This window comes from Hyla sarda, chromosome 5, assembly GCF_029499605.1.
Source record: "Hyla sarda isolate aHylSar1 chromosome 5, aHylSar1.hap1, whole genome shotgun sequence".
Lineage (NCBI taxonomy): Eukaryota > Metazoa > Chordata > Amphibia > Anura > Hylidae > Hyla > Hyla sarda.
In genome coordinates this window covers 168,657,981-168,681,180 of record NC_079193.1, presented here as the reverse complement: position 1 = coordinate 168,681,180, position 23,200 = coordinate 168,657,981, and the positions used below count along the sequence as shown (strand labels likewise).

Sequence of the window (23,200 nt, the reverse complement as noted above, 5' to 3'; positions counted from 1 at the left end):
TGATCCGCTAACTGTAAACACGATACTCCATACGGAAGTTGACAAGGAATTTTTGCTAGGTCCTTTCACGACACCACCTTCGAATCATGGAGAGATAGTCCTATCTGGATTGTCTTGGGCAAATTCAGCAATAAGAAAAGGCTGATATACGATCTGATCCACATTCCAGTAATATTCCAAGCTTAAACTCGTTAATTCCATCAGAGGATGTGTCCATGAAACATGTGTCAATCGATCAGGCCATTGCCGTCATCATGCAGTCAGGGCGAGGCTCTTATCTGTTGCAAGATGACATTTCTGATGCTTTCAAGTTGTTACCCATCATGCCAGAGCTATGGTGCTGGCCCGGCATCAAATGGAAACAACAGTGCTATTTTGCTACCAGATTGACCTTCCGCTCAAAGAGTAGCCCCTGGCTTTTCGACAGATTTTCCTCTACCCTGAACTGGATCTTGGAATCATTAGCAGGTTGCCAACATGTTATCCACTACCTGGATGACTTTCTTCTTACAGAAAGTTCCGATGGTAGTCAACAGGATTTACATTCTTTGCTAACATATTTTAAATCCTTGGCCGTACCAGTCTCCCCAAACAAAGTTAAGGGTCCAGCCACAGTGCTCACTTTCTTGGGGATAGTACTAGATTCCGAAAAACGTGATAGCTAAACTGCCAGAACAGAAGTTAGCAAGGATTAGACAAGTGATCACTGATTGTACTAGATCACGGGTCATCACTAAGAAAGGTCTACAATTGTTATTGGGCATGCTATACTTTGCGATGAGGATTATTCCTCAAGGCAGATCCTTTATTTCTCGCTTACTAGATTTACTTGCCTTCAGCCCCACAGCAAGAGAGTATCATAAATCTAGATGATCAGGCCATGGCTGATCTCATCACGTGGAGTCAATTACTTAACAGTTGGAATGGAATTTCCTTTTTCATTCCGTCTGTGAATCTCCCATAATTTTTTCGGATGCCTCGTCTCAGGTTGGGTTTGCCACTATATACGGGTCTCATTGGCTGGCAGGCCCCTGGCCTTCCACTGTTAATCAGATCCCAGGTTTCAGTCAGTCCTCTGCCCTATTTGAACTATACTCCATAGTGGCAGCAGCTTTTGTTTGGGGTAGGTACTGGTCTAAAAAGAACAAGGTTTTCGTTCCTGACAACAAAGCCCCCCCGTTGACATATTATTAAAAGGTAGCTCTAGATCTCTGCATGTCATGTCACTCGCCAGATGCCTCGTTCAGTTGTCATTACTACATAATTTCCGTTATGTTTGCTCCCATATCAGCGGTGTTCAAAATGTTGCAGCCGATGCCCTTTCGCGCAATAAACTGTCACTCTTCTTCCAAGTTATGCCAGAAGCCGACACTATAGGCACTCCAGTCTCTCCTCACACATCGGTATTCATGGACTAAATAGCTTCCTTAACACGGCACGTAACCTGATCAAGGCGTCCTTGTCTGTTAATACAACAAGGAGTTACACAGCTGCTTGAAATATCTTTTTGGATTTTCAGACTTAATTTCTGAGAGCAGGTTTCAGTTTCATTGAGTATATGTTATCTTTTATTGGGATCTGCTACTCATAACTAAAGTTATCCCATAGCACCATAAAACTATATTTAGCGGAGATCCAACATTTCCTAGCACTAGAAAATTCTGGCATGGTTTCTATTTGCTCTGTCTATACCATCAAAGCAGCCCTAAAAAGGTATATCCAAATCTAGTGTTCGTGTAATACCACGCAGAATGCCCTTATCTAGGCGAGTTTTCAGAGAAGTGTCTAACATGCTCGATAGAGCTCTGTTTGGGAAATTCCTAAGTCTCATCATCAAAGCGGCCTTATACCTGGGCTTTTACGGTTTTCTCAGACCTAGCGAATTTACTAGACATGTGCAATTCGTTTCGTAATGAACACGGAACGAAACGAATTTTCCCGTTTTCGGATGTTCGATACGAAAAGAATGCACAAAAAATTTTTTACTAAATCCTAAAAAAGCATACCAATACGAATATGCAGTTAAAGGAGTACTCTTAACCAAAACTTTTACCTGCCATTATCACTGATTCCCCAAGTTATATAATTTTGTCAATTACCTCAGTAGCATTCCATGAATGAATCCATGTTTTCTAGCCAAACCGGAAGTGCAGCCTCACCCAGTGAATGATGACTTTCGTTCTGCACTATCTGGCCGTCCGCAGCCATCTTTGAAACGAAACGTCATCAATCCTTTGTTCCTCCCCGCATTTAGCCGGCCCCACAAATGCGATTCGGTCACTCCCCCAGTTGAATATTCATGCGGTTTCAGTACGGTACTGAACAGTATGCGGTTGCAGTACGGTTTTTAAACCGGAGACAAAATCGTGGTCAACCACGGTTTTGACTCCGGTTTAAAAACCGTACTGCAACTGCATACGTTTTTTTTAACATGGACGTCAATGGGAAACGCACATATATACGGTTCCATACGGGAAAAACGTATACGTTTTTACTTTGCACATGCGCATTTGAATCCTAAAGTCCCCACCCAAGACCCCTCCCATTAAAAATGGACAAAATTTTCAAAAACGTATGGGTTTTTTTTCTACAAAAACGGACGGAACAGTATGCACTTTTAAAAACAGTATACTGTTTAAAAACCCATACGGTTTACTTTTTCCCATACTGTTCCATCCGTTTTTTTCCCCATACGGTTTTTGATAGAAAACGTATGCGGGAACCTTAGTTGAAAAACGTAGTGTGAACCCAGCCTCACATAGCTGTAGCCAGCGTGATCTGGCTGCAGCAATTGTTACATTATTGGAGGAGGCAGAGAGGGGCGTAGTGATGAATATTATTAGGGGTGGGGAGAAAGAGTGAGGGAGGGCTTGTGGGCAAAAGGATAGGCGCAATGAATTCTGGGTAACGTGATTGCTGACGTCAGATTCAGACGTACAGTACCCGGAAGTAAGCCAAATTACCGCGGGCTGCAGCGGGAGAACTGCCGGACCGATTCAGGAGATCAGCAACTCTATTGAGAGGTATTTAAAGAACCTATGCGATGGTGACATTTTTTTCTGTATCATAGTACTCCTTTAACGAATGCATTCGTTAACTAACGCATAATGAATATGCATGTTAACGAACAACGAATTCATTCGTTATCAGTATACCAAATGTCGGGGCCATGCATCAACTGCTATCCGGCAGCGCATAATGCTTAAGCTGCTGCCGGATAGCAGTTGAAGCAGCCCGGGCAGGTTCACTCACCTTTCCGCGCTGCTCCGGGCCTTCCTCCGGTGGGTCCTGGGCTGGTCCGGGGCCTTCATACGAGTCTCCCTCTGACGTCGTCATGACGCCGTCGCGCACGCCGTCCCGTCATCCAATAGGAACGGCGTGCGGCAGCGACGTGATGACGTCGCTACGGAGGCCCAGTAAGGCCTTGCGGCAGACAACGGAGGCCCGGAGAAGACCAGGAGAGCCCAGCAGAGCCCAGCGGAGTACCGAAAAGGACTAGGAGAGCCCAGCGGAGGCCCGGGGACACCATCGGGAGCAGCGGGGACAGGTGAGTAGGACTTCACTTTTTTACATTGCACGAATCCCTCAACATATGAATTACCATCGTATGTTGAGGGATCACTAGACATGTGCAGAACCAAAAATCTGAATTAACGAATGCATTCGTTGTTTCCAACGAATGCATCTGTTTTTTAAACGAATGCATCCGAAAACAAAAAAAAAAATTTGCGGATGCATGACGAATGCACAGCATTCCGAATATTCACAGAACTGAAAATTAAAAAAAAAGCGAAAACGAACAACGAGAAAAACAAAATTTTTGGTTCTGCACATGTCTAGAATTTACCAGAATGAACAACAGTAATACAGTCCTGAAACGGAAACACCTGTCATGGAAAGGTGATCATTTTGTACTGTTATTATCTCCCGTAGAAATAAGTTATTTCCCTACCAAACACACTTCGTGTCCTGTGCTAGTTTTACACGACCTCTCATTAGCGCTAGCTGAGAGAAATCTTAATGATCCTTTGTTATCTTTTCCTTCTTCCGCTTTAACTACTAACCAGTTTCTTTGACATATTCGTATGTTGGCATCTAATTTAGGGGTGAATCCAGCCTGTATTACAAGTCACTCGTTCCGCATAGTAGCTGCCTTAGGCACAAAGTTCCGTCACGTGTCATCAGAAAGCTGGGTCGCTGGCAATAATCTTGTTTTAACCGTTATGTTCCATTCCCAAAATTAGAAATATCACGAGCTTTTGAAACGCTGGTATTGTAACTGGTTTAAATAAATGCGTTTTTTAACTACATTTCTTGTTTGTGTTTTTGCCCCTTAAGGCATTTACCCTTCGCAGCGGTTAAGGCACAATTCAAGCCACTTGGTTAGTCAGGGTGTAGAGGTTAGAATTACTATCTGGGTACGGGGAGCCCTGACTACAAATAATATAAAGTATATGACTGTAGTATATGCATGACTGTTCCCTACCATTGAGTTCAAAGAATAAATCTAAGATATTCTTGCAAAAAGTGAAAAACTGAGTTACTACTGAAACTTAATACATCCTTACTTTCCAAGCTGTTTAGCAATTTATTACTTTTGGAAATACCCTGGAAACAGTTTCCATGTGTGGGAATAAAGTAACTGTACACTGCTCAAAAAAATAAAGGGAACACTTAAACAACACAATGTAACTCCAAGTCAATCACACTTCTATGAGATAAAACTGTCCACTCAGGAAGCAACACTGATTTCACATAATGTTGTGCAAATGGAACAGACAACAGGTGGAAATTATATTAGCAAGACACCCCCAATAAAGGAGTGGTTCTGCAGGTGGTGACCACGGACCACTTCTCTGTTCCTATGCTTCCTGGCTGATGTTTTTGTCACTTTTGAATGCTGGCGGTTCTTTCACTCTAGTGGTAGCATGAGAAGGAGTCTACAACGCACACAAGTGGCTCAGGTAGTGCAGCTCATCCAGGATGGCACATCAATGCGAGTTGTGGCAAGAAGGTTTGCTGTGTCTGTCAGCGTAGATTACAGAGCATGAAGGTGCTACCATGAGACAGGCCAGTACATCAGGAGATGTGTGGGAGACTGTAGGAGGGCAACATCCCAGCAGCAGGACCGCTACCTCCAACTTTGTGCAAAGAGGAGCAGGAGAAACACTGCCAGAGCCCTGCAAAATGACCTCCAACAAATGTGCATGTGTCCACTCAAACGGTCAGAAACAGACTCCATGAGGGAAGGACGTTTGGCATTTGTCAGAGAACACCAAGATTGGCAAATTTGCCACTGGCGCCCTGTGCTCTTCAAAAATGAAAGCAGGTTCACACTGAGCACATGTCACAGTTGTAACAGAGTCTGGAGACGCCGTGGAGAACATTCTGCTGCCTGCAACATCATCCAGCATGACCGGTTTGGCAGTGGGTCAGTAATGGTGTGGGGTAGCATTTCTTTGGGGGGCTGCACAGCCCTCCGTGTGCTTGCCAGAGGTAGCCTGACTGCCATGAGGTATCATGATGAGATCCTCAGACCCCCTGTGAGAACATATGCTGGTGCAGTTGGCCCTGGTTTCCTCCTAATGCAAGACAATGATAGATCTCATGTGGCTGGAGTGTGTCAGCAGTTCCTGCAAGAGGAAGGCATTGATGCTATGGACTGGCCCGCCCGTTCCCCAGAACTGGATCCGATTGAACACATCTGGGACATCATGCCTCGCTCCATCCACCATTGCCACATTTCACCACAGACTGTCCAGGAGTTGCTGGATGCTTTAGTCCAGGTCTGGGAGGACATCCCTCAGGAGAATATCCGCCACCTCACCAGGAGCATGCCCAGGCATTGTAGGGAGGTCATATGGGCACGTGGAGGCCACACTCACTACTGAGCCTCATTTCAATTTGTTTTAAGGACATTACATCAAAGTTGGATTAGCCTGTAGTGTGGTTTTCCTCTTTGATTTTGAGTGTGACTCCATATCCAGACCTCCATGGGTTGATCAATTTGATTTCCATTGATCATTTTTGTGTGAGTTTGTTGTCAGCACATTCAACTATGTAAAGACAAAAGTATTTCATACGGTTAGTTCACTCATTCCAATCTAGGATGTGTTATCTTAGTGGTCCATTTCTTTTTTTGAGCAATGTATTTTCTGATAATCAGATTAGTTCACTGCCAGATGCTGCTAAGTGGTTGAGAATGAAAAGAGACTAACTTACTTTAGATCCTGTGACTCCTGTGACTCCAGGTAACCCTTCGGTTCCAACAACGCCTTGATCACCCTATATTATGGTATCATGTAGAAGACAAAAAATTATGTATTATGAGATATAAGATGTGTAGACAGGCTTTCCCGATCTCTGAGTCATGGTGCTTATTTTATGTGGATCATTCACATAGCCCTTTTCTTTTTTAGGACTTAATACCTTCTTGCCCGTTGCTCCATAGGGACCTGGATCTCCTTTCTGGCCTACAGATCCTGGCATTCCCTAAACACAGATATAAAGCATAATCAATATACATTAAAGACTTTACCCATACTTCTATATTGATGAGTAGGAAGGCACATAAAGTCACTAAATCAGAATCAATGTAAATACAGTCTAGTAAATTTCAGAATATAGAAATGATTTCATACTCCCTTTTACATTAATAAAGTTAGGTATATAAAGTAAATATGTATTACATCTATCTAGCAACAGTATCTGTACTTGTGAAAAGTGTTAAAGTACCCTCTGTTATACAGTATAATAACTCCATGTAGGATTTCCATGACCAGTGCCACACAGGAACAACCAGGTAATTGAAGGTCACTGACTTAAAGTAAGACTTAAGGCTCAAGTGATTTTAATTAAATATATATGTGTATATATATATATATATATATATATATACTGTATATCAGTATATCATGATAAAAATGAAATCACGACATACATCACAGTATTTAAAGGGGAACTCCAGCCAAAACTAACTTATCCTCTATCCACAGTACTGGCCGCAGGGGGTCCAACCGCTGGGATCCCCCGCAATCTCCAGAATGGGACCTTGGCTGTCAGTGAAGGAGCGTGTCTATGGGAGCACCGGTGATGCCCAAGTGCTGTACTGGGGTCTTTTTGATGCTCCCATAGAAATGAATGGAGCATGTATCATCTGCAGCACACGCTTCTCATTGAGAGCAGGGTTCCGTTCCAGAGATTTCGGTCCCAGTGGTCGAACCCCCAAGCCCCGATCAGCTATTTATGGAGTTCTCCTTTAATAGTTACAGTATGTTTTGTAGGAAGTGCAGTCCTTGCATTAGTGGTCAACCCTTTAAACAGGACTACTATAGACTTCAATGGTCAGAACCAAGCACATGTGCAGCCAGCTCGCCACTTTGGCTTGAGTAGGAGTAATAATAGGAAGCACCTGTGGATGTGCCATGAATACCTGCAGTGGAAATGCCCATTCAAGAACTTTACTGATCTCAATTCAAGTTAGCACCTGTAATATTATACAGTTGTATGTTATTGGATTTCTGATCGCCCCTCAGCTAACCTATTAAATCTATAGCATGCTGTGTGAGTTAGGCCACACTAATGCTGCATACAGCTTCAATATCTTTTTTAGTCCATGCGTTGAGTAATTCAGAATGTCTTGAGATAAACAAAATATGATATTTGATGTAAGCATTGTTTAGTGGACCTAACAAAATGCCGTAGAAAATTACAGAATATTTTATGGCTACGATAAAACACATTTACTGTTATATTACCCGTGAGACTAAATAAAGAATCTAAGAATAAACAAAGGAACTATCAAGTTACTGATTTCTTTTCAGTACCCTGTAAATTGCTCTGTTAAAAGTATTTATCCAGATGTAAGACCATCTCATGTTTCTTGTGCAGACACTGTTTTATTCTTACTCTTGTGATTGGTCAATATAAATTTCATGTGTTTCATTTGGAAATGGAAATATATGTGGGAGCCAAATATATATCTTTTACTGTGTTTCATTAAATTATAGCAATAATCTATTACTCCACTTACAAGAGGGAGAGAAAGCATAATAACCCTTAATACACTAATCTCACATCACATCTAAACAAGAGGTAACATTTTTCCGAGTATTTAGTGATCACATATACATCGAAACATTTATCTATGTTAAAAACAGAAGATAATTCTTAACCCTGTTATGACGCATTATGTTTTAGTCTAAACGACTGGGCTAATTTCCATTTGTGTGCTTAGTTCTATTCCTTCTCCCCTTTTAAGTGACATAACTATTTTATTTTTCCATCCACAAGGCCATATGAGGGCTTCTTTTTTACACACAATCAATTATTCTTTGCAATTCACCTTTTGTTTTATTTTATGGTGAAGTAATAACGATAGTTATCTTTATTTTTTTGGGTCAATACGATTACAACTTTTAAAGTGTACCTGTCGTAAACTTTTAGTATAATGTAGATAATACCATAATATGTATATTTGTAATATACATTGGTTAAAAATGTGGATGTTTTTGTCCCTACAGCTATTGCCTGTGTGTCCCTGTGAGGAAAGCAAATAAAGGAAGTGTTGGGGGACAAGCAGGGCTCTGTACACCAAGGACAAGCAGGATCTGTGCAGTGGGGAGAAGCAGGGCTCTGTGCAGTGAGGACAAGCAGGGCTCTGCGCAGTGCGGGCAAGCAGGGCTCTGTGCACTGAAGACAAGCAGGGCTCTGTGCACTGAGAACAAGCAGGGCTCTGTGCAGTGAGGACAAGCAGGGCTCTATGCACTGAGAACAAGCAGGGCTCTGCACTGAGGACAAACAGGGCTCTGTGCAGTGAGGACAAGCAGGGAGGTGTACAGTGAGGACAAGCAGGGGTCTGTGAGCTGCGGACAAGCAGGGCTCTGTGCATTGCGGACAAGCAGAGCTCTGTGTACTGAGGACAAGCAGGGCTGTGTGCAGTGAGGCTCTCCTGGCTCACCCAGCAGGATGATTGAGAAGCCAGGAGCCTGCACAGAGCTCTGCTTGTCCAGCCCTCACCTACTGTATTTGGACTCCTCATAAAGACATTCAGGCAATAGCTGCAGTTACAGTATTATATGTACCAATTTTTTTTTATCAATGTATATTATCTACATGATATAAAAAGTTTCTGTTAAAGAAAGGTACACTTTAAGGAAAAGTTAGGGCTGTTTGAGGGGTCATTTTTAGTACCATGATGTGTAATTTTTCTCAGTACTATTTTGGTTTTGATGGGACTTTTTGATTTTTTTTTTTCTATCATTCACCACACTTTTTCACCAACATTATATTTTGAAAGTTCGGACATTTCTGCATGCAGTGATACCAAATATGTGTCTGTTTATTTTTTATTTTTTTACATTATTTTATTTGAAAAGTAGGAACAGGGGGGTGATTTAAACTTTTATTAGAGGAGGGGCTTATTCACATTTGTTATGAAAAGAAAAAATTCTCCCACTATTTTGTAGTCCCCTTAGGGGACTATATTATGCAATCATAGGACAGCATTGGTCAGTGTTATCGGCACTCTGCTTATACAGGCTGTTGAGACTGTCTGTATGCTGAGAGCATGGCTCCAATGGCACAGAAGCAGGAGAGGGACCTTCATCTGTCATGTCAGCTAATTAGGACCCCGCGATCATGATGCAGAGGTCCCGATCAGCTCCCTTGAAAAATCAGCATCAGTATTTTAATACTTTTAGATCCCACTATTGATTTTGATCAAAAGATTTAAAGGGTTAATGCCAGACATCAGCATGTTTGTTGAAACCCGGCATAAGAGGTCAGTCCTGACTGGTGATGGCAGCCATTACTCACATCTATGAAGTAAAGTGAGTGCAGCTCCTTCCCTCTCTTCATAGACTGTTAGCACGAACAGGGCCGGATCATCATTGGCGCTCATGGAGCACCTGCTCCGGGCCCCGTGCCCGCAGGGGGCCCCGTCACATTCGGGACATCCCTGCGGGCTGCTCAGTAGCAGATCGGGGGGACCGCAGCTGCTTGTTAAAGATCAGTACTAGCCCGGCCGCGGCCACTTTAAAACAGTGACCAGCGGCGGCTCCTGTGGGCCCGGACTCCTCCTGCTTTTTCTATTTTTCATATTTCCTTACATATTTCCGCACTCGGCAGGCTCAGGTAATGCGTCTGGTCTTGTGGGCTGTGACGAGTGACGTCTCCTGCGGCTCCTCTGAACGGCGTCAGGGACGTCACTCATCATTTCCTGCAGCCTCGGCCGCTACAGGGCACAGTTTTCTTCATTACACCCCAGCACTGCAGGAAATGAGGAGTGACGTCACTCATCACAGCCCACAAGACGCATCACCTGAGCCTGCCGAGCGCGGCCAGGTAAGGAAATATGAAAAATAGATAAAGGAGGAGGAGGGGGGGAGAGGAGGGGGGGAGCAATGAGCAGGGTAGGATTATGAGTGCAGGGGGGGTAATGATCCGCAGGGGGGGTAATGATGAGCAGGGGGGGTAATGATGAGCTGGGGGGGTAATGATGAGCGGGGGGGTAATGATGAGCAGTGGGGGGGTAATGATGAGCAGGGGGGGGGAATGATGAGCAGGGGGGTGGAATGATGAGCAGGGGGGTGGAATGATGAGCAGGGGGGGAATGATGAGCAGGGGGGGAATGATGAGCAGGGGGGGAATGATGAGCAGGGGAAAACACGGGAAAGGAGGCGGGGGGGGGTAAATATGGCACAGGGGCTGATAAAAGGGGGAGGAAGGAGGGGGGCAAACTGAGGATCAAGGGAATCAAAGTTGGGGGGATGATGAGGCATATAGTTCAGAGCTTCCAAGTCATTTATTTTACATTTATTTTCTCCCCCTCAAATTTTCCTGTGAAAATGAGGGTACTTGTTATATGCCAGTGCGTGTTATATGCATATAAATACTGTCATTTCCCCTCCCCCCCTCACATTCAGCAGGACATCCCTGTGTCCTGAAAGATCTTTTCGGGACACAAGGATGTCCCGGTTACCTTTCTGCGGCCCCGCGTTAACTTTAAAAATGCAGGGGCCGCCAGGAGGTGGCGCACACAGGGACATCACTGACGTCCCGTCAGCAGCGAGGATGCACGCATAGTAAGTTACCTACACGTCATCTTCAGTGCTTTGTTCACCGCTCCTCCGGTCCCGGGACCTACTGCTATGGCCCCTCAGCCATAGCAGTAGATCATGACCCCGGACCAGAGGAGCGGTGGTCGGAGCACTGAAGTGGGGCAGTAAACAGACATTTAGTCTCCAGCCATACACTGTATATGGCTGGAGGCTGAATGTCTGTGGGGGACACTGTCAACATAATGTGAGGGGACTACAAACTAAAGCGGGGGAACTGCAACCTACTGTGGGGGAACTGTAACGCCCCCTCCCATAGACTTGCATTGAGGGGGCGGGCGTGACGTCACACGGGGGCGGAGTCGTGACATCACGATCTTCCGTTCCCGTGGTCAGGAGCCAGAACCTCCAGCACTGCCGGAAGCAGATACAGGTGGGTGCTGCACGCTATATTACGGGGGTCCCCAGTGGCGAGACCTCCGCGATCAGACATCTTATCCCCTATCCTTTGGATAGGGGATAAGATGTCTAGGGGTGGAGTACCCCTTTAAGGACAAGGGGAGGACTAAGGCTAAGTTTCCAGAGAAGGCAAAAGCACAAGAAAAAAATGCCAAAAAATTACCATAACACAGGAAAAATCAGTAGCAGTTTTTCTGTGTTTTTGAAAGTAAAAAAAAGGGGGAAACCTAGCCTTAGGGGAGTCTGGAGAAGGACTTAGGGGTCTTGGGGGCAGAGGGGTCTGGAGGAATTAGGGCTCGTCCACACTACCAACTTCCGCCTGCAGAATATTGCTTATTTCAATGGGATGCTGCTGCTCTGTGCACACTACGGAAGACACAGTGTGTGGTAGTATTATTTTTAAAAGGCATGATGTTTGGCAGTATAATATACAGAGTACACAGGGTTTGGCAGTATAATATACAGGGTTCACAGGGTTTTGCAGTATTATAGTTAGGAAGCACAGTCTCTTGAAGGGTTATAATGATTGTTGTCTTTATACAGAGGATGAGGATCGGCTGGCAAAGTGAGGAACCAATGATGTCCAGGCGTTGAACTTTACAGAGGGAGATGGAGCTGGAAGAAGACATGGCGTCTGAACCAGATGAAGAAGAAAAGAAAAGACAACAGAGAAGATGTCTCCTGTGAGTCATTTTATGTTTGTGTATTCTCTTGACTGTCCCATTAGATCTCTCTTCACTTCTACAGTAATAATGGATGACACTGTACCCCAATTTGAGGCTCCAGCTGTTACAAAACTACAACTCCCATAATGCTGAAGCTCTCCAGATAAGGAGATAAGGAGAGGAGCAGGGGGCCTAAGGAGATAGGGAGTGGAGCAGAGGACCTGGGGAGATAAGGAGAGGAGCAGGGGGCCTAAGGAGATAGGGAGAGGAGCAGAGGACCTGGGGAGATAAGGAGAGGAGCAGGGGGCCTAGGGAGATAGGGAGAGGAGCAGAGGACCTGGGGAGATAAGGAGAGGAGCAGGGGGCCTAAGGAGATATGGAGAGGAGCAGAGGACCTGGGGAGATAAGGAGAGGAGCAGGGGGCCTAAGGAGATAGGGAGAGGAGCAGAGGACCTGGGGAGATAAGGAGAGGAGCAGGGGGCCTAAGGAGATAGGGAGAGGAGCAGAGGACCTGGGGAGATAAGGAGAGGAGCAGGGGGCCTAAGGAGATAGGGAGAGGAGCAGAGGACCTGGGGAGATAAGGAGAGGAGCAGGGGGCCTAAGGAGATAGGGAGAGGAGCAGAGGACCTGGGGAGATAAGGAGAGGAGCAGGGGGCCTAGGGAGATAGGGAGAGGAGCAGAGGACCTGGGGAGATAAGGAGAGGAGCAGGGGGCCTAAGGAGATATGGAGAGGAGCAGAGGACCTGAGGAGATAAGGAGAGGAGCAGGGGGCCTAAGGAGATAGTGAGAGGAGCAGAGGACCTGGGGAGATAAGGAGAGGAGCAGGGGGCCTAAGGAGATAGGGAGAGGAGCAGAGGAATTGGGGAGATAAGGAGAGGAGCAGGGGGCCTAGGGAGATAGGGTGAGGAGCAGGGGATCTGGGGGGATTGTTAAAAATGGGCTGCCAAGGGGTACTCGGGCAAAAAAAGGTTGTGAACCACTGCCCTAGACAACCAGGAATACTGGAACTAACACTTCTACCACCCGCTGTAGTGACATTAACCTTTTTCATTGACCTCAACCCCAAGGGATGATCCTTACTATCCTATATTACCAGGTACACTGACTTTAATGCCTTCACTGTTCTACACTACCTAGGATCCTTACATTAACCCATTCATTATCTTACTCTACCAGGTATGCTGACAATAAAACACTGACTGCCACAGATCACCAGATATGCTGACACCTTTACTACTATAGACCACCTGGTAATACAGTCATTGTTATTCACTGCCCTAGACCAGCAAGCATACAGACATTAACCCGTTCACTGCCTTAGGCACCAGGAATGTAGACAACAATCTTTACTGTGTTAGATCTGGATTTTATGTGACCTTTTATATTTGTCTGCTTTGTAGCCACCCACAATGTATTAGGCGACCCATTATAAGCACCAGTCATTTAGCAATAATCAAAATAAAAGTCACGCCACATAGTAATAGCTATAGGAAATGTCCTCATTTAACCAAAAAGTGTGTTCTTCTGGAAACCGAGAAAAAAAATGAACTTTTATTGATGTCTTCTAAAATACAGCAATGATAGTGATATAGTAAATACCTCACCAGATAAAACAGCACAACATTGTACTCAAGTTTTTCCAGAAATAAAAATTAGATGGGAACAAGATTCTGGCCTTACCCAGTAACTTTTATCTGGTGAGGTATTTACTATATCACTACCATTACTATATTTTAGAAGATATCAATAAAAGTTAATTTTACAGTACTTTTATTTTTTCTGAGTTTTTGGAAGAACACACTTTTTGGTTACAGGCTTTATCCGTGAGTTTTTTTTAAATTTTTTTATCTTGGGTGTACATTTTTCCTTGTATAACACACAGTGTGTTTTGTTGAAATGTCTTCATTCTTATATTTATCTACAAGAAACCATATTCCCTCATTGTTTGGACGCTGACTCAAACAAGGAGACTATAGTCTGGACTCAGCAACAACACTATACAAGCTCTGCGACCTGCAGAAAATGGCTTCTGCCCTAATAAGCGGGAAGAATATGACTTTAAAAGTGCTGAATGGGCAATAGAGGCAGAACCACTGAGCTCTGATCAATTCCGGCGGGCTAGATTAAACAGCAGGATGTTATAGGTGTGTTTATAGTGTACTGTGAATTATTCATTTATAGTAGATCATATTATCTTACTTCAGGTCCAGCTTCACCTTTGCATCCCGGTAACCCAGTCAGTCCAGGTTCACCCTAAAAAAGACAAAGAGAACATATGCTTAGACACCATCTTTTTGTATAGTACATGGTTAAATAAAAAATGTGCTTCAATGTTAAGAGAAATCTGTCATCAGTGTCACCTGCACTAACCTGTCGGTAACCTGACGGGTAGGGCAGGTGACACTGATGACAATGGTACTTACCTTGTCCAATTCCATGCCATCATTCTCCGGTAATCCTCTTCGGTATCTTCAGCCCTGGCTTAGTGACGTCACCGCTGCTGGGTCCCACTACCAGCAAACAGCAGCGGTGATGTCACTAAGCTCCGTCCATGCTCCAAGCCGGGCCCGGAGCTGAAGATACGGAAGAGGATTACCGGAGAATGACAGCACAGAACGAGACAAGATATGTACTGTTGTCATCAGTGTTACCTGCGCTACCTATCTGTACTGACAGGTTAGTGCAGGTGACACTGATGACAGATTTCCTTTAAAAGCTATGTGGGAAAAAGGTTGCAGGCTACAGTCGGAGTTCTTTCTGAATTTCTTTCTGAATTCTGATGTCCAGTTTTTAACCTAACCCCAGACTGCAGAGACCAGCTGGCATAGGGCATCTGAAAGGCCAGACAGTGCTCAGTGGGGAAAAATGTGTTCTCCGTCAGGAGGAAGAAAGCTGTCCCTCTGGTACCATCTATTTGAGATAGCTACACTTTGTCAGTGTTTGACCTTTTATTGAGTGGAGAATGCTGACAAAGCCAGGGCAGTGTGCTGTTGGATCTATGTAAGAAGTAGTAGCACAACTAGCTATGTGGCGTGTGGTCAGTTACACAAACTCAACAACAGCAAAATGGTAGAAGATGTTCAATGAAGTTTGTTCAGAAAGTTTAATTTAGGAAACGAACAATAAGCAAATATCAGTGAGAAGATGTTTATAGCCTTTAACTATGGTGTACATCTCTTTGCTTCTTACCTTTGCACCGTCTTTTCCATCAACACCATTTCTGCCTTTGACACCCTATGAACAATACAAGGCTTACTATGCAATTGTAAGAAAAAAGAATATTTAATGTATGTAATATCAATATCAAACCTTTGGTCCCTTTTGTCCTTTTGAGCCCTGTTTCAGGATAAAGAAATGTAAAAATATGTAAAGAAAGTTTGCACAAAAATAAATTTATTGTTACGATAATAACAATTTGTTTCCCTTTGTCTTTATATACTATACACAATATTATTATAATATTTCATTAGTGCTGACCTTTGGTGAGGGTTATTTACTCCATATTATTGTCAATATGTAGGGGTCTGTTTGTATTCTTATGTTGGGATGTGTCTAACCCATATTTTTTCATATATATAATTTCTTTATGATCTTGACAAATGTTGCACTAGTAAAACATATACGAATACATTTCACAGGTTAAGAGAATGGTCAGCACCTTCCCCCTTCTTATCTCTGGCTCTTATTGTGGATAATTAGTCAACCAGCTACTCCATGCAGCCTTGGGAAATGTAAGCGTTCACACAGTACCTTTGTAGCGGTGCGTTACCTCGAAGAACAAAGTTCATGTGCAAATCCAATATGAAGAATGAAGGTCGCGCTCACGTAGTCAGGTGCAAAAGCTTGACGCTGTATTTATTTCGTCAGTGCAGTAAAATCAAACAGCATGTCAGTACGCGACTTGTGGACTTATCAGGACGCGACGGATCCACAAGTTGCGGCCTGACATGCTGTTTAATTTTACTGCACTGCCGAAATAAGTACAGCGTCAAGCTTTTGTACCTGACTACGTGAGTGCGACCTTCATTCTTCATATTGGATATACGAATAAATGACTTGCTAAATTAAAATTCCTCCTGGAGTACTGTGGTTGTTTCTTTGGATGCGATATGTAGTAAATATAATAACTACAACTGGTACGTTGTACTAGATAACTATTAATTAAAGGAAATCTGTCAGTGTCCCCAGCACTAACCTGTCAGTACAGACAGGTAGTGCAGCTGACACTGATGACAACGATACTTACCTAATCCCGTTCCATGCTCCGGCCCTCCCGCTATCTTATGTGATATCTTCCATTCCAGGGCCGACTTGGAGCATGGGCGGAGCTTTGTGACCTCACTGCTCATGCTTCTCTGCTTGGTTCCGCTGCGATGAAACAGCAGCGGTGACATCACAAAGCTCTGCCCATGCTTCAAGTCAGCCCCGGAACGGAAGAAACTGAAGAAGATAGCAGGAGAACCAGAGCACAGAAAGGGATCAGGTAAGTATTGTTGTCATGAGTGTCACCTGACCTGTCTGTACTGACAGGTTTGTGCAGGTGAAACTGATGACAGATTTCCTCTTAATACATAAAGGTTGTTAAATAACAATCGCTCCAGCAAATTGGGGAGAATAAGTATCCCTGTACCAATTTCCTGGCTGTAAATCATTGTAAGCACATCCTTAGGAGCCATTGGCCGATAATGTAGGAAGTGCGATTACCTAAGCATGCTGCCTTCATCCATATCTAGGTGCAAGGCCTAGCTAGCTAAGCCCTTGTTAGCTGAGACCAGATTAGCACCTAGGAAAGTTGGTGTAGGAGTGAATATGGGTCAAGTAAGTATACTTGGGGACACAGTATACAGTAATTAATTCATTTATGGGGAGGGGACTCTATATATAATTCATTAATTTTACGGTCACAGTATATAATTTACTTATTTGTGGGAGCACAGTATAGACAAATTCTGTGATGGGGGCACAGCATATAAGTAATCCATTTATGGGGGCACATTATATAATCCATTAATTTGGGGGGCACAGTATTTATCTATATTTATAAAACTCAATGTGTGTGTGTGTATGTTCCAGCATCACGTCCAAACGGCTAAAGATATTAACATGTAACTTGGCACACATGTTACTTATATGTCATCAACAAACATAGGATAGGTAATTTAACCCTTACCCACCCCGATTTGCCAGGTTCAGGGTTTTTGTTTAAAGTCCCATACAAGTCTATGGGAAATATATGTTACTGCATAACTTCCAAATGGCTGGAGATATTTCGATAATACTTGGTCACATGTTACTTATATGCCCACTTAAAATATAGGATAGTTAATTTAACCCTTAACTACCCCCATTTGTGAGGGTCGGGGTTTTTGTTTAAAGTCCCATGCAAATCTATGGGAAATATATGTTCCCACATAACCTCCGTACGGCTGGAGATATTTCAACACCTGATACACATATTACATAGGAGGACGGGATAGGAGGTCGGGATAGAAGGTCAGGATAGTAAGTCGGGATAGAACAACAATATATGAGGACGGAATATGAAGTCAAAAGCTTCCTCTGTTTATTTTCCTCCACAACAAGGATTAGGAAGGAAAAACCGGGCAACGCCGGGTACTCCGCTAATTTAATCAATTTATGGTGGCATTTCTATAAGTAATATATTTATGGGGCACAGTATATAATTAATTTATAGGGCATAGAGTACATGTAATTAATGTATTTATGGGAGCACAGTATGTGATAAATTTATTTATTGGGCCACAATATAATTAATCCATTTATGGTAGCACAGTATATAATTAATCCATTTATGGGGCACAGCATATAATGAATTCATTGATGGAGGCACAGCTTATAATTCAATAATTTATGGGGTACAGTATAAAATGTATTTATTTATTAGGCACAGTGTATATAATTAATTCAGTGTATTAGAATGGATTTCAGGGGCACAGTGTATATTGGCTTTCAGGGGTATGGTATATATTTCTGGGGTGACACAGTTTCAGGGGCTACAGTATGTGTGAGTATTGTATTCAGAGGGTTACCATATTTGAGGTCCACACTGAGAAATTAGCGATGTCTAAAAGAGCAAGTTTTCGTTGTTAAATAGCAATTACAGAGATAAATATAACATACCTTGGCACCTGAGAGGCCTTGGGCACCCTATAAATTTCAAAGAAAGGCATATCAGTTATGTGTTTATATGATAATGCAATGTTGCACTCAAGATGGCTATGTTACATTTATTTAAAGTGAAAAAGTAAGGGCATGGCTGCATAGGACTTTTGGCCTGGAATCTGTGCACACCACTCATTAGTTACATCCACAAAGAGACATATATGAAAAGAATGGAGCACTCACCCGGTCTTTGCTGTGCAAGTAGCATTCTTCTTTATTGCATTACAGCGTACAAACACATGCGGGAGAGTGGAAGGAAACAGAGGGGTGGGGGAGGGGGTTGGGCGAGGGTCCGGGTGAGTGCTCCATTCTTTTCATATGTCTCTTTGTGGATGTACCTTTGATCTTCTTATGTGAGCACCGGAAAGATCTGCCGGCTGGAGCTACGGAGTTATTGGCATAGCGATGACAAGGTTCATCTGTTGTGTATCGGTACAACTCATTAGTTAGTTGACTCCAGCACAACATAGGGGGAGATTTATTCAAACCTGTCCAGAGGAAAAGTTGCTGAGTTGCCCATAGCAGCCAATCAGATCATTTCTTTCATTTTGCAGAGGCCTTGTTAAAAATGAAAGAAGCGCTCTGGTTGCTATGGGCTACTGGTCAACTTTTCTTCTGGACATGTTCTGATAAATCTCCCCCATAGAGTTGAAAAATATATGCAACTTAACCTTTAGAGACACTGGACGTTGTCCTTGGCTACTAGATTACAGGGAGAGGTAGGAATTACAGTACAGCCTAGAGGCTGTCAGTCAGGTTGTCCTTCCTGCAAGTCCTTCCCCTTCTGTTTTTGGTCTGTTTTTTTATATGGTTTAACCCCTTTAAACTCAGGTGAATTTATTTTTTTAAGTTAAACAGATTTGTAAATTACTTCTATTTAAAAATCTCAATCCTTCCAGTATACATTAGCTGCTGTATGCCCCACAGAAAGTTGTATTTCTTTCTGGAGTTCATTTCAGTCTTACCACAGTGCTCTCTGCTGACACCTCTGTCCATATCAGGAACTGTCCAGAGCAGGAGAGGTTTGCTATGGGGACTTGCTTGTACTCTGGACAGTTCCTGACATGGACAGAGGTGTCAAAAGAGAGTGCTTTGGTCAGACTTAAAAGAATTCCAGAAAGAAATATAACTTTCTCTGGAGCATACAGCAGCTGATAAGTACTGGAAGGATTAAGATTTTTGAATAGTAATAGTAATTGACAAATCAGTTTAACTTTCTGGCACAAGTCAATAAAAAAAAATGTTTTCCACTGGAGTACCCCTTTAAGGCTGAAAAAACAATTTTTGGGTCTTTTAATCCCAATCTCTTTACCATCATTCAGACCCATGTTACTCCACAAGATCTGCATCATTGGATGAATGTGTTGATCTGGCTGGCAAGCCACACTCCTTCCAAATGCCATGCCCATGCAAAGCCACACCCTTTGTATTTTTTGTCCTACTATGTCTTCATCACAGCTCACCCCCTAGTAGAGGATGTGATATGAGGATGGGATATAAGGTCAGGATATGAGGTTGGGATATGAGGACAAGAGCATTATTGTTGCTGGTATGGTATTTTTTTGTCAAAAGTTCCATGTAAGTCCAGGGCAAATGTATGTGCCAGCATAACTTTCAAATAGCTAAACATATTTAGATAAAACTTGGTACACATGTTTCTCATATGTTAACTTAAATATAGAAGAGTTAAATTAACTCTATTTTAAAACTTATACGAGGGTGTTATTTTTTCTGAAGTCCCATGCAAGTCTATGGAACTTCTGACAAATCTCCTGATGGGGTTACTTACATGCTGCAGAGATTCCCCATTTTTTTAAACATCCTGCAGACTGTCCGGCAGGCATGTGCAAAGAATAGTTAGTGAGGGGGACAGGATATGAGGATGGGAGTGTCATTGTTGCTTTTCCTCTCCCACAAGGTTTAGATAGGAAGATCAGGCAACACCGGGTACTTAGCTAGTTATGTAAAAAAAAAATTTCAATGCACTATGGGGGAGATTTATCAAAACCTGTCATTCAGCCACTATATGGTCTCCTCATGTAGCCGCCAACTCCAGGCTGTGTCATTAAGCCACTATATGGTCTCCTCATGCTGCCGCCACCTCCAGGCTGTGCCATTCAGCCACTATATGTTCTTCTCATGATGCTGCAAACTCCAGGCGGTTTCATTCATCCACTAATTGCTGCCACCAACTTCAGGCTATGTCATTCAGCCACTATGTGGTCTCCTCATTCTGCCACCAACTACAGGCTGTGTCATTCAGCCACTATACATTCTCCTCATGCTGCTGCCATCTCTACGCTGTATCATTCAGGCACTATATGGTCTCCTCATGCTTCTGCCTCCTCCAGGCTGTGTCATTCAGCCACTATGTGGTCTCCTCATTCTGCCGCCAACTCCAGGCTGTGTCATTCAGCCACTATATGTTCTCATGCTGCCGCCACCTCCACGCTGTGTCATTCAGCCACTATATGGTCTCCTCATGCTGCCGCCACCTCCAGGCTGTGCCATTCAGCCACTATATGTTCTTCTCATGATGCCGCAAACTCCAGGCGGTTTCATTCATCCACTAATTGCTGCCACCAACTTTAGGCTATGTCATTCAGCCACAATGTGGTCTCCTCATTCTGCCACCAACTACAGGCTGTGTCATTCAGCCACTATATATTCTCCTCATGCTGCTGCCATCTCTACGCTGTATCATTCAGGCACAATATGGTCTCCTCATGCTTCTGCCTCCTCCAGGCTGTGTCATGCAGCCACTATGTGGTCTCCTCATTCTGCCGCCAACTCCAGGCTGTGTCATTCAGCCACTATATGTTCTCATGCTGCCGCCACCTCCACGCTGTGTCATTCAGCCACTATATGGTCTCCTCATGCTGCCGCCACCTCCACGCTGTGTCATTCGGCCACTATATTGTCTCCTCATGCTGCCGCCACCTCCACGCTGTGTCATTCAGCCACTATATGGTCTCCTCATACTGATGCCACCTCCAGGCTCTGTCATTGTGCCGCTCTGCAGCGGGGATTCTAATAGCGATGCCTCTAATCTGCATGTTATTCTGAATAACAGCATTATTTCTCTAACCCAGCACACACCCCGTGCATGTTACAGCAAAGCAAAGTGTTCTACACCCCTATTGAGGCTCACTGTAGGCCAGAAATAGCTTTATTTAACCCCTTAAGGACCCAGGCTTTTTCCATTTTCAATTTTTCCTCCTTAACTTAAAAAAATCATAACTCTAAAATTTTAACCTAAAATTCTATATGATGGCTTACTTTTTGCGTCACTAATTCTACTTTGTAATGACATAAGTCATTTTACCCAAAAATCTACGGTGAAACGGGAAAAAAAATCAATGTGCGACAAAATTGAGGAAAAAACACTATTTTGTAAGTTTTGGGGGCTTTCGTTTTTACGCAGTACATTTTCCGGCAAAAATGACATCTTCTCTTTATTCTGTAGATCCATATGGTTAAAATGATACCCTACTTGTATAGGTTTGATTTTGTTTCACTTCAGAAAAAAATCATGAATACATGTAGGAAAATGTATACGTTTAAAATGGTCATCTTCTTACCCCTGTAGCTTTTTATTTTTCTGTGTTCAGGGCGCTATGAGGGCTCATTTTTTGTGCCGTGATTTTAGCGGTACCATTTTTGTTCTGATCAGACTTTTTGATCACTTTTTATACTTTTTGTGGTATAAAAAGTGATCAAAAATGTGCTATTTTGGACTTTGGAATTTTTTTGCGCGTACGCCATTGAACGTGCGGTTTAAAAAGCGGTATATTTTTATAATTTGGACATTTCCGCACGCGGTGATACCACATCATTTTATTTTTATTTACACTGTTTTTTTTTTATTCTTGGAAATGCCGGGTGATTCAAACTTTTATTAGGGGAAGGGATAATTGAAAAGGTTAATGATTTTTTTTTACACTTTTCTTATGCCATATTATAGCTCCTATAGGGGGCTATAACATTGCATGTACTGATCTTTTACACTGATTGATCCATCTCCATAGGAATGGATCAATCAGTGTTTTCGGCGATTGATTGCTCAAGCCTGGATCTCAGACTTGAAGCATTCATTCGGCGATCGGACAGCACAGGAGAAGGTAAGAAGACCTCCTCCTGAGCTACAGCTGTTCAGGATGCCGCGATTCTACTGCAGCGATCCCGAACAGCTCCCTGAGCTAGCCGGGCACTTTCACTTTCGCTTTTAGCCACGCGGCTCAGCTTTGAGCGTGCGGCTAAAGGGTTAATAGCGCACGGTACCGCGATAGGTGCCGTGCGCTATTAGCGGCGGGTCCCGGCATCACTATGACGCCGGGCCCGCCTCGATATGATGTGGGGTCGCCGTGTGACCTCGCGTTATATCGCAGGATCGGGACTCATGACGTACACGTACGTCATGCGTCCTTAAGGGGTTAATACAGATTCGCCACAAATAAATTCAAACCGAACCTAATTTTTTGGGAAAATTCGGTGAATCAGACAAATCTAATTTTTAAAAAATGTCCTCATCTCTAAATATAATTTTCATTTTATTAAGACTGAATAAGTTATTTTTGCCATGGATGTCTGTGAGAAATTACTCACACATTACACTTTCTAAAAATAAATACCATGACTTGTAATATGGTTATATCATCGTAAAATGGATCTTTACATTAAATGCGTCTTCAAAGTAAATTCCTATTATTTTTATTGCCTGTATTTTATTGAGGAAGCCACAAAATATTTTACATGTGGTCATCTTAAACTGTGTGTGGTTTTGAAATGACTTCAAGTCTTCAAATCTTTATATCTAGATCACAAATTCTCTAAACT

The 23,200-nt window shown here is 43.2% G+C and overlaps 1 protein-coding gene across 1 annotated transcript in view; it reads right to left on the bottom strand.

The window, feature by feature from the left end:
• Nucleotides 1–23,200, bottom strand: part of LOC130274546 (collagen alpha-1(VI) chain-like) — a 133,656-nt gene that overhangs the window by 77,210 nt on the left and 33,246 nt on the right. The window contains exons 11-16 of the mRNA XM_056522987.1: nt 18,323–18,349; nt 15,491–15,517; nt 15,371–15,415; nt 14,381–14,434; nt 6,430–6,492; nt 6,223–6,285 (exon numbers count right to left, since the gene is read on the bottom strand). Coding sequence (XP_056378962.1) covers nt 6,223–6,285; nt 6,430–6,492; nt 14,381–14,434; nt 15,371–15,415; nt 15,491–15,517; nt 18,323–18,349 — 279 coding nt within the window. The remainder of the gene's footprint in view (nt 1–6,222; nt 6,286–6,429; nt 6,493–14,380; nt 14,435–15,370; nt 15,416–15,490; nt 15,518–18,322; nt 18,350–23,200) is intronic.